The following is a 14,678-nucleotide window of genomic DNA, read 5'->3' on the forward strand; positions in this document are numbered from 1 at the left end:
ATCATACACAAACAGCAGTGTGGCGCCTCAAGTCTTTCTTTACGTCTTCCCTCCTCTCCCTTCTTGCTGCCAAGTGATGCCCCAGCTCCCCTTATAGTGACGGTAATTCATTGTGTCATTTCATACGAGCCAATAGTCTCTCTGGATTTACAGACTTGACAAGTGAGGGTAGCCGGATAATATGTGTAAAACCGTGGCAGGGGTTTGTCCAAGCATGGCAGTATTTAAGTGCTTTTAAGAGCTCTTCATGTCTACACAACACGTGAGGGTTCACACATCTTTACAGTAGGCTTCCCTATATAGCTCCTTTGCTGTGCGTGTGTGCTGTTGGAGAGGACGGCAACAACACGTGCTAGTGACAGAAACGCGTGATCCCATGATTTGGCGAGAGGAGAGAGGTAGAGAGAGAGAGAGATGCCCTCCGAGATGAGAGCTCTCAAGCGATCTAATGGCTCTCCTTTGGTTTTAAATCAGTGTGCAGAAAGTGGTCTGCCCTGGTGTTGCCTGCTGCAGTGTAACGCAGGAGAGAAGCAAGAGGAGATATTTTATATATCAGACTCCAGAGTCTCTGAGCCCACTCACGCCTCTGCTGTAGGTGTGCCGATGACGCACATTGAAAAAGTGAGGCTGCATACTATCTGTGTCTGTCTGTCTACCTGTCAATATTCTGAAATACAGTTTTTAACCAGCAGGTCACCAGACCATCCTTGTCTAAATTAAAAAAGAAGACCTCCAGGTATAATTAAGTTGTCTGTATATTGGTACTGTAGTCTTGCAGGAGTTAGACAGCAGCCGAACAGAGAGCTTTTTGTCACGCATAGAATACCCAACTTCTGACAACCTCATCAGCCCCCCCCCCCCCCCCCCCCCCCCAAAACTCCACACACACACACACAGCAGAAAGCTCCTGTCACTCCCTGACACAAATTTAACAAACCCCCTGACACACACAAACAGGCACAAATGCCACTGTGCATGCATAATCAAGCTTCATATCTGCAAGAAATAGACCACCATAGCCCTCTATGCTTCTGCAGAGGTATAACAGTCTAACAACAGAAGGCTTTGAAGCCAGCATTTCAGCATACTTGTATCTACCTATAATGTATCCTGGTTATAAACAAGAAAACAAATTATTAAAACTACTTTTTGACAGTCTGTTTCTTGCCCAAAACCAGTCATTGTCATAAAACTACACCCTAGTTAAAGTGACCACATCAAAGTGTACAGCTTCACCTAGGAAAAAAAAGAAGCTTGTTTTGATCACGACACAGTCGTATTTAGCCAAAACAATCAAATTAAGAAGCACTGTAACGCGCAGGTCCATACCTGCACACTCTCTGCCAACATTGGCAGGCAAGTAACAATTTAACATGTGAACAGTGAAAGGATAAATTCTTACTCTGGCTTAAAAAGAACATTGAACCAAGAGCACTTGATTAAATATAAGCAATGAAGAATGTGTGCAAATAGTAACGATGCCTTCTACAGCTACGAGCAAAAACACAGCATTCATGTATCAAATGTTTTTGCTGCATGTTTTACAGAGCTGACAAACAAACAAACAAAAAAAAACAAAAAAAAAAACAAAACAGGAACTGTCGGCAGAGCTGAGTGCAAGAGAACTGGATTCATTTTCAATATAACAGTGACACCTTGTGGACATTTATAGAAATTTCACTCCAAGACGCAGGGATTCAACACTTGCTTCCTTCAATAATAAAGGAAAAAGTCAACTCGATTTTATTCAGTGAGAAAACATGATAGTTTTTGTGACTTTGTGTCAGAAATAACACTCAACACAAGCCAACACGATTTTTTTCCGGGCCATGTTGCACCTCAGTAAAGTGACTAAGATCCAGTCCAACATGTCTCAAAAATAAAGAGTAGGCAACAGTTCTGAACACCACTAGTCTTGTTGTGTACTAGTTCTGCCAGCTCATAGCACAGACGAGGAAAAAAATGAAACATACATGGTCAGATTTTAGTTTACTTATTCTTTGATCCAATAGTTCCTGATTAGAATCATACCATTGCTGACTTTGGACTGTATTTCAAAAACAAAGCTGCTTTGGCTGCTTGAGGACAAAAATGTAACATTTATACAACATCACTTGCACAAATTATGTTTTCAAAAGTTAAAAAAAAAATTGTTTTGGCATTGGTACTGAAATAGTCACCATATTCTGCTGAGCTGAACACTGGCAACAGCAAACTTTCAAACAATAGCCAACTCTACAACAACCTATTAAGCAGCAGATGTCTGCATACAGGTGTCAAACCCATTAATGCTTTTCATATCAAAGTACTCAGGCCACTTCCACCACATCGACACAGAAGGACAATGTTATGCAAATGACTGTCTGAGAGGGTTTAACGGCAGAGTAAGTGTTGCTACTGACAGCACTGACAGCCATGACGATGGTATCTGACACTCATAATGACAAATGGTGACAGGCAGTTTTGCCTTTGCTTGACAGCGAAAGTTAGAAGTTTGACAGGAAATGAGGGAGCGAGAGGAGAGCTGACTCGCAGCACTGATTCCCAGCCGGACTGGAACCAGATTTGCTGCAATTAGACCGCATGGTGACAATATGTTAAGACTGATGTTAAATTCAGGATTCGGTCATTTGTATTTGTTATATGGCATTGTGTGGTGAGAAGATGAAGAAAGAGGCGAAAAACCAAAATTCAGAAGCAACGGGAATAACAGAAAACTACTAACCAAGTATCAGGATGGAGTCCTCCTTCCTGACGTGTTTTTCCAGAAGGTGCTGGAATTTGGAGAAGCTGCCCAACCAGTCATAACACTGCTCTGTCTTGTATCTTTCATCCCAGTAGTCAACATCCTTGTACCGGGAGTTGTTATCCGGCATGTGGTCCATATTCTCTGTAACAAATAGATGTGACAAAACAAAATTAAAATATCAGCTGTTACTGATTCTATTGTGGTTACATTTTCACAAGCACTGATCCAGGACTCATCACAGTTCATACAAAGAAGCATTAGTTGTGTTGCCAAAGTGAGCCCATCCATTTCATGCATTCAGTGCTCATAACATAAACTCGTCACAAAATTAATCAGCAACTATTCTGATAACTGATCGATCGGTTTAAGCCATTTTTGAGTCAAAGAGCCAAAGGTTCCCTAAATACAGCTTCACAAATGTGATGACTTGTGAAGACTTGTGATGACTTCAAGTCATCGTTCAATGAAAATATTTGGCTGGAATCATTACATGTCATGTAATGATTCCACTGATTTTTCACCATTTTCTAACATTTTATTGACCAAGTGATAAAATGACAATAATTTACACTGTTTTATGTGAGCTTTCATGGTGGGTTAAACATTTGTCTATATACATTCTATGTACATTGTGCTTTGTGTGTTTTTAAGGCTGTGTGCGGTTTAAGTGGCTGCAAAAACAAAAATGTCTCCTGTCTCCTCCTGTTTCTCCTTCAGTGACAGCAAAACCGGCTGTTTTGAATATTTTCATACAGATTAGAACAGAAATTAGTGCTGATCTCTTGATGATTTGGATTTTCCTTGTAATTCTTTCAGAGCCAGCTGAAATGTTTCCATTAAGGTGATTTTAATTTGCTAAATACACGTAGTTATTTGTTGAAAGTTTGGGATATTTCTATCTTCACTCAATGACTGCGTACTCTGCTGCCACCTACGGTCGGCAGCCCTCTATTACAACTACAACCACCGTTAGCTTACACTTCACTGCGGAAGCATCTAATCAAATTTTTGCAGATTTCTAACCGGCTGACACTGATTTAATGTGTCATGAAAAATCACTGACAGGTTAACTTCCCCTCTATCGACTTTAACGCGTTTTTTTAAACCCTAACCGTTAAACTTATCCAGAGGTTTAACGTTTAATGCTCGAAGTGGATAACACGCTCCTAACGTTTTAAGTTTCCAAGCGGTTAGCACAAGCACCAGCAATTTAAACATTCGTGCCATCTGAACTCAACGGAAAATCAGCGCATTTATCCGGATGTGTTTAGTTCGGCTTGTTCGGCGTTCTTGAACATCCCTCCCTCGTGCATAGCTAAATTCAATATTCATGTCCTGGTTGTAGGCACACCGCATGCGTGCTTGGAGCCGCATAGTGTCCAGCTCTCGCCGCCAGTTCAGTTTAATTTTTTTACTTGATTTCTGACTATAATGCATCTTACACACAGAGAGAATTCTGAATTACATATTAGTCATTTAGCTACTTACGAAATCCACGTTAACGCCAGTGGCTCTGTAATGAGTTTTTTTAAAAAAGCCGGTTCGTAAGAGTGAATGTCCACGTGTTGTAGTTCTACAGAAAAATAGTGCCCCACACTGGACGTTAGCGTCTCCAGCAAAATAAACAGTGAGTCTAAAAGCTCGGGGTGCTTTACGAAATCAGTCTGAAGTGAGACATTTTTCCTTGGCGCTGTCTGTCTGACTCTTCTACTGAACGTTTGAGAGAAGGCGGAGCGATCTAACACTTCCATGCTGCTTCCAGGTGCTCCTGAAGTTCGCTTCCGACTCGGCAGTTAAGAGAAAGTTAACTTGAAGTGCTGAGCGACAGATTCTCACTGTTTCTTTTTTTTTGGCACCCCTCGCTGTTGTGAAAGGGACTAAGACGTTTTACAGACGCTAAAGACTCTGTAAAACACGGTTTCAAACCTGTGAAACTTTTATTCTAGTCGTGAAAATGCAAAAAAAAAAAAAAAGTTCTGCTGTCTATATATCTATATATATATTTTTAATGTATGTATGTATGTGTGTATATATATATATATATGTATATGTATATGTATATATATGTATATGTATATGTATATGTATATATATGTATATGTATATGTATATGTATATGTATATGTATATATATGTGTGTGTACTCAAACGGCGTTAAGGCTTTAGCTAAAGTGTACCTGAAGTTATAAGTTTCCCTTAACTTTCCCCTTAACTGCCGAACTGAAAGCGAACTTCAGCGTCCTCAAATCGCTTTGGTGCATTCATACGAGCATTTAGTGAATATTCAACAAACTCGGTGTTTTGTATTATTGTAAATTGGACATCTTTTGCTTTTGGACTGTTGGACAAATCGAACCATTCTAAGAACTTATTACTAACATGTCACAATTTAAGTAATTAATCAAATAAATTGATAATGAAAGAAAATAGTTTCTAACCCTTTTATATTATATTATATTATATTATATTATATTATATTATATTATATTATATTATATTATATTATATTATATTATATTATATGCGCTATGATGCCCTAGATTTTCTCCTTCAGAGAAACCATCAATGAAAACAAAAACATACAATATGTATGCAAATTCACAGTTCCATTTCAATATTTTCAACAATGGATAAGATACAGTCCCAGTTTCAGCTAGTTTCACAAAGTAAAGTATTTTGTGTTTGTGGAGTTCACTGGGAACCTGGACACACCACCCACACACTTAGCACAATAGGTACACAGAATGACTGTGAATAACAGCAGGCACATGCTCTGCTTCTTGTTGACCATTCATTTCATTTTTAATGACAAATTTTAGTCCTAAATCTTCCATATCTAAATAAGAGTGAACACAAGGCAGGCAAAATCGTAGTTGCCCGTCATTTCGAATTGAATGCTGACTTTTTCTTGTACTGGAGTACTTTTACAGTGCTGTGCTGATATTTTCACTTAAGTCAAAGATCTGAACACTTCTTCCACCACTGCACAAATTAAAACACAGTATACAGTAATTTACAGCATGTCTGGCTTTTTGGAAATTATGCAAAGGCAACACATGTACCCACAGTTTGTGTTTAAAACATAGTTGACTGTGTGGGAGAGTAACGCCATGCTTTCTCCTGCAGATGGCAGTGTCACACTGGTATTTCACAGGTTTTTACTTCCTGGCAAATGCTATTATTATTATCTGCTACCAGCTATTCACTAACAAGCTAACTGTGGTCATCCCATTTCATTATCTGTTTCTGAAAAGTCATCTGCAGCTGGCTGTGTGGCTCACACTGGCAATTATGCTACAGAGCGTTTGCCATCTATCACACAGCACTGTGAACAAGAGTAGAGAGAACCTGAACTGGAAAAGTTGAACCTGTGGTTAAGATGATTTATGGGCTGCAAGTGGCCGTTCATCTTCATCTATGAGAGTTGCTTTTTTCCGTGTCAAACCCACCGAAGTGGTTCTTAAACTGTTGTGCTGCCTCCCTCTGAGAGGCCAAGCTTGCCTGAGAGCAGCTCACAGAGGGAAGTTCTTATGCCTTTAGTGCATCAAGTGCCATTCATTCAACCTCAATGGTTATCCCTCCATTTCACACTCATTGAACTGTAATCAACTGTAATTCTCAACATAAAATAAGAGCTTTCCTGGCTCCAGTATTTCATGGTTTCTCTCTTTTACAGGCAAGCCATCATTTTAGTAAAAAAAAAAAAAAACGTCTCAGAAAAACCAACCTGAGAGTGGGCAAACCCACACAGGGTCCACAATAAACCTACAGTGGGCCTATAGGTGAGGGTAACTGCTGGACACCTGCTTATTATGCTGCTTTTCTTGTATATAACTTTACTATATAATTTGTTAAAGACCTTGTAAAGGTAACGGTTTGCACACGTAGGTGAGCAAAATTTTCACAGTAGACATTTTAACCTGTCATAGTAGGAAAAGCACAGTTGTGGCTTATAACAATAACAAAGGTTCTGTTTTATCAAACTGTCCCATATCTGTCAGGATAGTTTGATAAGACTAAACTGAAGACTGGAGCCCATAAATGGAATTCATCCTTTATTAATTTGTATTATTTACGCATCTTTTTTTCTCCTATTGTCACAGTTGAAAAAGTCATGTGGATTTCGTGTTGTTTTCCTTCATGATGATTAAAAATGAAATAAATAATGGTAAATACTGGAGACCATAAAGCATTGTTTGTTTTTTCTGCACCTCATGACCTCAATGGAAATGAAGCAGGTTGATGCAACACATGGCAAAGAGTAAGTGTGGGAAATTATGTGAGCCGTTAAAAGGAAAGAGAAAAAAATAGAGGTTTCCTCCACACATTCAAGCTGCTCCAAGTCGAAACCAACCCAGTCTAGCAGCCTATACTGTACAGTATATGATGCATCATAATTATGTAACCCCTCAGCATGTTGGGAACAGTTAAGGTACAATCATTTCAGTGATGACAAGTGGAGAAGCCACAAAACTCGAGCTTTTAATGCCACGGGTGGATGCATGTAGTTGACTTTTGATGCTGAATCCCGATGAGACCGATGCGGACACTCGGGATCCGGTTAGAGATGCGGAGAATAATTTGCCACAGATTCCTCTGCATAGTGGAGGCACTATCACAGACCACGTGAGAGGAATATTCATTGACGGTCCCCGACAGACCGGTTCATCTCCGCTGCTGACATGGACTCTTGGACACTCTATACTCTCAGCTTCCCAGAAACGGACGCGGAGGGAGGGCGATACTCTGTCTGAATGTAACCTTTGGTCTTTCCCGTTTTCTGTTCTTTTTGTTTGATTTGTTTTTTTTTTGTTTTTTGTTTTTTGTTTTCCTCCTTCTTCTCTCCTCCACAAGTCTAACAGTAGAGGTGGTGGTGGTGGAGGAGGAGGGGGGGGCTATGGCTTGGCCGTGCATCAGCAGAGTGTGCTGCCTGGCTCGCTTCTGGAACCAGTTCGACAAATCGGACCTCTCCGTCCCGCTCACCATCCAGAACTACTCGGACATCGCCGAGCAGGAGGTGCGGTCCGTCACCAAACAGGTCTCCGTCTCGGAGCGCGCACACGGGGATAACTACTCAACCCCGGACCCGCGTGGCGCCGGCTCCCCTCAGGCGCCCGCAGATGGCCCGGGGACCCGAGGATCATTTAGGGCAAGGAAGGAGCCCAGCTACAAGCCCCGGGAGGACTACCACCCGCCCGGAGTGCCTTTCCCAAGCGTCACCCAATACAAGCAGGATTTCAAACCCTGGCCCATTCCCAGGAAGGAGAATTTCCCTTGGATTAGTAACGGGGGGAGCAGGGTGGACAGTGTTTCGGACAGCCCGGTGAACAGTTGCCACAGCCAGGCACAGCCGGGGGAGAGAGAGGAGCGGGGCAGGGGGCAGAGGTGGGGGGATCAGCAGGTGAAGGAGGAGAGCAAAACCAGCTCCTACAGGTAGGACATGTCTTCCCCTTCGACTTGTTTCAGCACCTGTCGCTGTCCAATTCCATCTCACTACAGGAGCTGTCAGGAAAACGGCAGGGCGGCGATGAGCTGGTTCCTGTTTTATTAATAGTTCATTAATCTCCAGGGTCGATCCATGAAGCCTGCATGAAGATTGGGGGCCTCATCAATAATTCTCTTACATGTTATATTAACATATGGGAGAGTTAAAAAATAAATATTTGATCCCCCCCCCCCCCCCCCCCCCCATTTTATCTTAGTACACGGCACGGATAGGAAGTACAGTATGTGCTTCTCAACCTTTCTGGCTTGTGACCAGAAATGTTCACTTACAGCCGCCAGTCATTTGGTGTCCTATGTCTGTGAATTATCAGCATCTGCAGCCAAAGAATCCTCTTCCCTTCCTCCTTCCTTTCAGGTTAATTCCTTTGAATTGATTTTTACATGGATTATTTAAAATAAATGCACAATTAAAAAAAAAAATGAAAAAAACAGAGACAAAGAACAATAAATAAATACAATAAACATAATTTGTGCATCAGAAATTTGTCTTTATCTCACCTTATGACCATTTGAGCCCTCTCTCCCCCATTTGGGAAGTGCTGATTTGGAGATTTATTTAGATTTATTATATTAACCTCTACAGATTAAGGGGTATTCTGGTGATTTAGTGTCAAGTTGTGAGAGACAGAAAAAAAAAGCAGAGGCAAAGAGCCCTCTGCATGTGGTGAATCCCCATTTTGCAACAAAGGCTTTCTGTTAAAAAGTTTAATGTTTCAAACCCAGTCCAAGATAACCCCAATGACGTTATCAAGGTTATTTTCTTAGGCTTAAGGAAGCTCATTATACAGTTTTCACATGCTAAGCACTTGCTACAGTCTTCATGTGTAAAATCAATAGTCTTCTTTTAAGGCACCAAGGCATCACTTCAAAAACAAGCCAGATAAAAAACCTTTGCCCATGCTGAGCCTCCATCAGCCTCTCATCCATCTCTCATCCTCCAGGCAAGAGTACAGGCCGTGGACAGGGGTGAAACCTGCCAAAAGTGCAAGGAAAAATCCTCCAGCTCAGTACTCCAGCCCAGGGACAGAGGCCACCCACGTACCCCGTGAGACCAGCTACCAGGCTGCCTACAGTGGGGACGTTCACAGGTCCACAGGGCTGCATCACGGGGAGCACACCATCCCATCTGCTGCCTCCAACATACAACCCGCTGCTGTTCCCCAACCCTTTCCCTCTGCCATGCAGGCCGGCAGTTCACCCAGCCCCTCAAGCCTCCAGCAGAGCATCCCACCTGAGAGGAACGAGCTCAGTGGAGTGACCAAGGGAGAGGTAAGCAAAGACGGCAGTATTGTTCACAAGGGTATGTTCTCAGGATCCAGGATTCAGGATGTTAAACCAAAATCCAGTCATCAATCATTCAGCTGGAGGACTGGTGTTGGTTATGTACTTTAGGTAAAGGAGCTGTACGTCCAGTGAGATCATTAAAAGAGCTACAGCTTGTTCCTCCTGAAAGTCATCTTCACTTGCGTCCCCAGTGGCCTGTTGCTGTTGGGGCATCTCAGAAAAGTGATACAGCATTCTGTCCCTAAGCAGCTCAAAGTGACCCAGCTGTTTAAAACAGGCCATGTGCTGTGTTAGGTAACACTGTGCTGGTGCTACACTCATTACTTTGACCTGAATAGAACAAGCTTGATGAGAACAAAGAAAGAAAATGGGTAATTCTTCCAGCCGTGCTCCAGTTTGGTCAGAAAATAAAACAAACCTATAGACAGATATATCGACGGCTTTCTAAAAATGATTTCAGATGACCTGCACTGAAATACGTGAGTGCTTATTTAATAGTTCTTGTCATTTTATTCCTACATATAGAGGAAATTACCTGTGAAACCTCAAAGGGGTTTCACGGGTCTGTTTAGGCAGATCTTGCCTTCCAAGAGTAAAATGCCAAAAGAGTAAAAAATTTTAATGTCAAGTGTTTTGTCATCTTTTAAGGTGGCTCAGTGACAAAATGACAACATTTCAAGAATCAACCAAATATTCACACTGTTTTACACTTTGCCCTAGATTTGCACTCTCAGACATAATGAAACAGAAAGACAGGCTCATCTAGAGACACATGTACGGTGACACTGAAATTAAAGGCAAAACTAAAACAAGGCGAGAGGATTTGCTCAGGAAACTCATCGGTTCAGTGAGGTTGTTCCAGATTATTGTCGGATAAACTGGGTGAGGGGGGGACATACCCCCCTCCCTTCCCACTGTCCACTCAGGTCAGCTGTTGCGTGACAGTATGTGAGACAGTTTTTGGGAATCTCCAAAGGTTTAGTGCCATCCCTCTTCCCCCGCCCACACCACTCTGTGCCATCTGCCAGAGGGGAGCTGGGGCAGGTCTGGGCTGGGCCAGGTCAGGCTGGTTTGTCTCTCTGCACACTGTGTGGCAACAAATGCCCCAGTAAAATCTCACAGGGTATCAGGGAAGGTTAGGGTTTTTTCCAGTTTTTTTTTTTTTTGGGGGGGTGAAAAGCTGTTTGCCCTCTCTCCCGCCACTTGAGTCTGTTTAAGTGAGAGTTTCAGGAAAATGCGATTGATCAATGGGAGAAAAAGCAAGACGACCCTCTGGCTACTTGCATAACATTCAGAATAATGACTGCTCTATTAAGCTGTTCTGTCCCTCAGTATCCTGTGTGATGGTGATGGAGGTCGAATGAGAGATGTCAATGGCAGGACACAGACTCTATTAATAACACTGGCCCAGTTGGAGTGAGAGTTGATGGCACATTAAGAAGAGATGTGCTGCAGGCAGCGTGTTTGGCTGTGGGATTGAATACTGCAGTCAATATTAAACACACACACACACACACACATACATGAACACTGTGCAGTTTTTCAGTGTTCATCAGTCAAACCACAATCTGCCAGAGCGACACAAACCAGCCCAGCAGCAAATCAAGTTGATCTTAGATAATCCACCCCTGTCGCCACCGGCTCACTCGCTGCCAACTCATTACTGACTCACCAGCCCCCCTGCAGAGGTGTCTGACCAAGCATTACACATCCCACTCCTGTATGCACTACGCTGGTATTTGTCTCTGAGGTCATTCTCAGGTTTTGATACCATTCTGTGAAAATACATGACCACACCAAACCGTGTTATTGCCAGCAGACAAAGCTTTTCATCGTTCAGTGCGGAGCATTCAAAGAGACGGGCTGCGTCTATTCATTAAAAGATTTAACGGTTAAATACCAAATAAGCTGCTGAAATCAAAATCAATCTGCTCTTGATGATAAAGGAGTTGGGCAGCCATGAAATTCTCATTATTACTCAAATCAATCTGTCAAATTGTGCGCTCCCCCACCTATAACAGATAAAATCCATCTCAACAGATAAAAGCCGTCTCTAATTTTATGACATGCAGCAGACAATTCGCACTGAGCTTCTTATGATGAGAGAGCTGTGTTTTCTTGAACCCACTGAACTCAAAAACCTAATTTCAAACATCCCAGTGAGAGGTTGTTGCAAGATGTCACATGAGAGAATGAACCTCTGTTCAACCTGAAGCCCATCTTGTCCGGCTTGTCTGGCTTAAACGAGTGCAGCTCTGAACTGTCAGCACAGCGTGTCTGTCTGTGTGTGTGTGTGTTAGGAACCAGGCCCGGCAACCGCAACACAAGGCAAACAGATTTGTGAGGATGGGCTGTTTAATCCGCAGTGTGTGTCAGGGATGAGCGAGACAAAACCGTTGAGCGGGGAACACATTTAGCATGCGGAGCGGAAACCTCAGCAGGAAACTCTTCTTACGACAAATTCTTGGTTGTCTTATCGTCTCCTGAGATTGAGGATCATACTCCCAGAGCTCACGAACAACCCTGCTCAGCTTCTTAGTACAATGTGTAACAGCGTTGTGTTTTCACATGGCAGTGACACAGACGGCACGGCGGAGGGATGGAAATGCTGCTCACAATGGCTTTAAACCACATTAAGAGATTCAGACAACCTGCAGGGACAATGCAGCCAAACATTCGCTCTCCTGTAACCCACTTTTTCCTCACTTCTCTCTCTCTACAGATACCCAGGGGCAGGGCCAGAGTCAGAAGGTGACGGGTAGTTGGCTTGTTAGGACCATGGCTGGATACTAAATAGGTCAACTATGTGCAGGTCCAGGGCCCCTAGATTGAATCGCTTTATTAACTGTTAGCATTTCTTATTGGACAGTCAATCAAACAACAACAAAGAGATTCACAACTGCTAAAAAGAGAACAAAACAAACAGCAAAGAGATGTAAGAAAACTATAGAGAGACAAAAAAGTGACTAAAAAGCTGCATAACATCTGCAAAGAGATGCAAAAAGACACAAAATGCCTACAAAAAAAATTCAGGCTGTAGTTGTTTTGTGTCTTTTTCAGCTTGCTTCTAAACACAGTGGAGGTTATAAATATTTGACATGCCAGCATTTTCTTTGTGTGAATTTCTGGAGTTAATACCAACTGCTGCATTGGAGCAGCAAAAAAAAAAACATTCATTTCCCCCACTGCATGAGAGTTGAGAGTGGTGGGGGGGAGGGGGCACTGTCTTCCACTGTAACTTCCCTGTAGGCTGAGTTATAAATAGTAGCTATTTACTGAAATTACTTTATATCAGAATATTTAAAGTTGTTAATTTGGCATTTACTACACTGAAGAAATCATGTAACTATTACTAAAGTCTTAACACATTTTTAATCCATTTACAAATAAGCTCCAGTCTGGACCAGATTCAGATGTTTCTAAACCCACCCCTGCAGTTACCTGCGCCATTCCTTCATCCACCCCCCACCGTTCTCTTTCCTGGTCTACGTCCCCAAAGCCAGACTTTCTCTCCCCTCATCTTTCACTTGGACCTCTTCCCTTTTCCCACACCGCTCAGGACTACAGAAAAGTGTCCTGTGACAAACCGGCCGAACTCTGGCAGCGAGGAGAGGTGGCGAGGACTGCATCAAGAGCAGGGGGAAAGGCAAAAAGCAGGTTGAGGGGAAAGAGAAGAGGACCGGGAAATGAGATGCAGCATGTGATAGATAGGTGATAGAGAATGAGAGCGAGAAGTGAGGGAGGGGGCTAGAGTGCACCATTTGATTGCACTGTTAAAGTGCAATGATGCACCGGGTTGCAGTCTTCTTTGGCACCAATCTAATTTAGGAGAGAGGCAGACCTGGCTGCTACATAGAGCAGAAAAGAGAGAGTGTGTGTGGGAAGGTGGGTGAGGGGGGGGGGGCAACACACTCAAACACCAATCTGACTTGCTGAACAACATGTACTGCCTTCCCTGCCACCCACAGTGCTGTGTAGTCACATTCAAAGTGTTGTTGGGACAACAATCAGACAGTCTCTCCAAAGACTGTCTGATAAAAGCTGCCACACTCCACAGCAATGCAAGTAAATTGAAATACTGCAGCCTGGCCCATTTTCATTTACAGATCTAATAATTGCAAGAAATAATATTATATGGACGACTTCTCTGTGTTACGGGACATTTATTTGCCGCACCCCCACACGCCATCAGCAGAATAGAGCAGCACTAAGCAGGAAATAGCAGAACAGTCCAGGCTGCTCGTTCTGACAGCAGACCTGATGCTTCTTGACGGCACGGCCCAACCAGTCTCCTCTCATTTCATGGGGCCAGTGTGAGCGCCACAGCTGCTGCCCTCTCTGGTTTCATCTCTCTGATTATCTTAAAAGTAGCTGTTACTCCTCTCTTTTTCTCTCTCTCTCTCTCTCGTCTCAGGAACATCTGGTGAGGACCAAGCTCCCTCCGAACCCGTCTGCTGTCTTTCAAAGCGGATCGAGGGTCTTCAACATCTGAGGGCTGCTCCGAATTTCCAACCATTCCACTTTGGTCGGTTTCAGTTTTAAGGAGTCAACAGGGGAATGTTTTCAGTCCATTCCACAACACAAGAATCTATGCAAGGGAATGTATTGTTGTGAAGCCCGTGGAGCTGCAGCGTCAGTATCCCAAGTGGAGATAGATAAATAGATAGATAGATGCCCCTCCCCTCTCCAATTTTACACTCCTCCCTGCCCCCCGTTGCTATGGAAACAAATATGCATGAAACAAAATAGTTTTGAAACAAGCTTTTTTTTTTTCTGTTTTTGCGGTTATAGATGCACAAGAAACTGGCTGCTGTGTGTGTTTGTATGTGTGAGTTTGTGAGTCTGTGTGTGTGCACCTGCTGATTTTGTCCTTTTCTTGTACATAATGTTGAGTCGGCTCCAATAATGAATGACAAGATGTTTGCTTCGAGTACCCTGTTGCCCTTTGGTGTTGCTAGAAATCTGCTTGAAAATAAGTTATTTCCTCAGTATTCAATTAGTTTACTATTTTGGGAAGGTAATGTTTGGTCTCTTATTTTGTAAATCTATTGTTGAAGAAAAAGAGCAAATGTATAATGTAAGTGAAATGACAATAAAAAAATATTAGGTTCTTAGCACTTTCTATCAGATGTCACTTGAC

At 42.7% G+C, this 14,678-nt stretch overlaps 2 protein-coding genes across 3 annotated transcripts in view; one reads left to right on the forward strand and one right to left on the reverse strand.

The window, feature by feature from the left end:
- The window catches only part of ece2a (endothelin converting enzyme 2a), a 65,241-nt gene extending 60,778 nt beyond the window's left edge, over window positions 1-4,463 (reverse strand). Inside the window, exons 1-2 of one of the 2 annotated variants that reach the window (XM_041055497.1) lie at window positions 4,238-4,463; window positions 2,726-2,890 (exon numbers count right to left, since the gene is read on the reverse strand). In XM_041055497.1, the coding sequence (XP_040911431.1) occupies window positions 2,726-2,885 (160 nt within the window). In that variant the 5' untranslated portion in view covers window positions 2,886-2,890; window positions 4,238-4,463. Of the gene's footprint in view, window positions 1-2,725; window positions 2,891-3,987; window positions 4,002-4,237 lie in introns of those variants that run through there. The other variant, XM_041055498.1, reaches the window with a different exon arrangement.
- A 3,183-nt stretch (window positions 4,464-7,646) lies between these two features.
- Window positions 7,647-14,544, forward strand: map6d1 (MAP6 domain containing 1). Its single transcript, XM_041055625.1, has 3 exons — window positions 7,647-8,182; window positions 9,196-9,523; window positions 13,953-14,544. Exons 1-3 carry the CDS (start codon window positions 7,647-7,649, stop codon window positions 14,028-14,030), a joined length of 942 nt encoding a protein of 313 aa, XP_040911559.1. The 3' UTR covers window positions 14,031-14,544.
- The last annotated feature ends 134 nt before the right edge of the window (window positions 14,545-14,678 follow it).

This window comes from Toxotes jaculatrix, chromosome 14, assembly GCF_017976425.1.
Source record: "Toxotes jaculatrix isolate fToxJac2 chromosome 14, fToxJac2.pri, whole genome shotgun sequence".
NCBI lineage: Eukaryota > Metazoa > Chordata > Actinopteri > Toxotidae > Toxotes > Toxotes jaculatrix.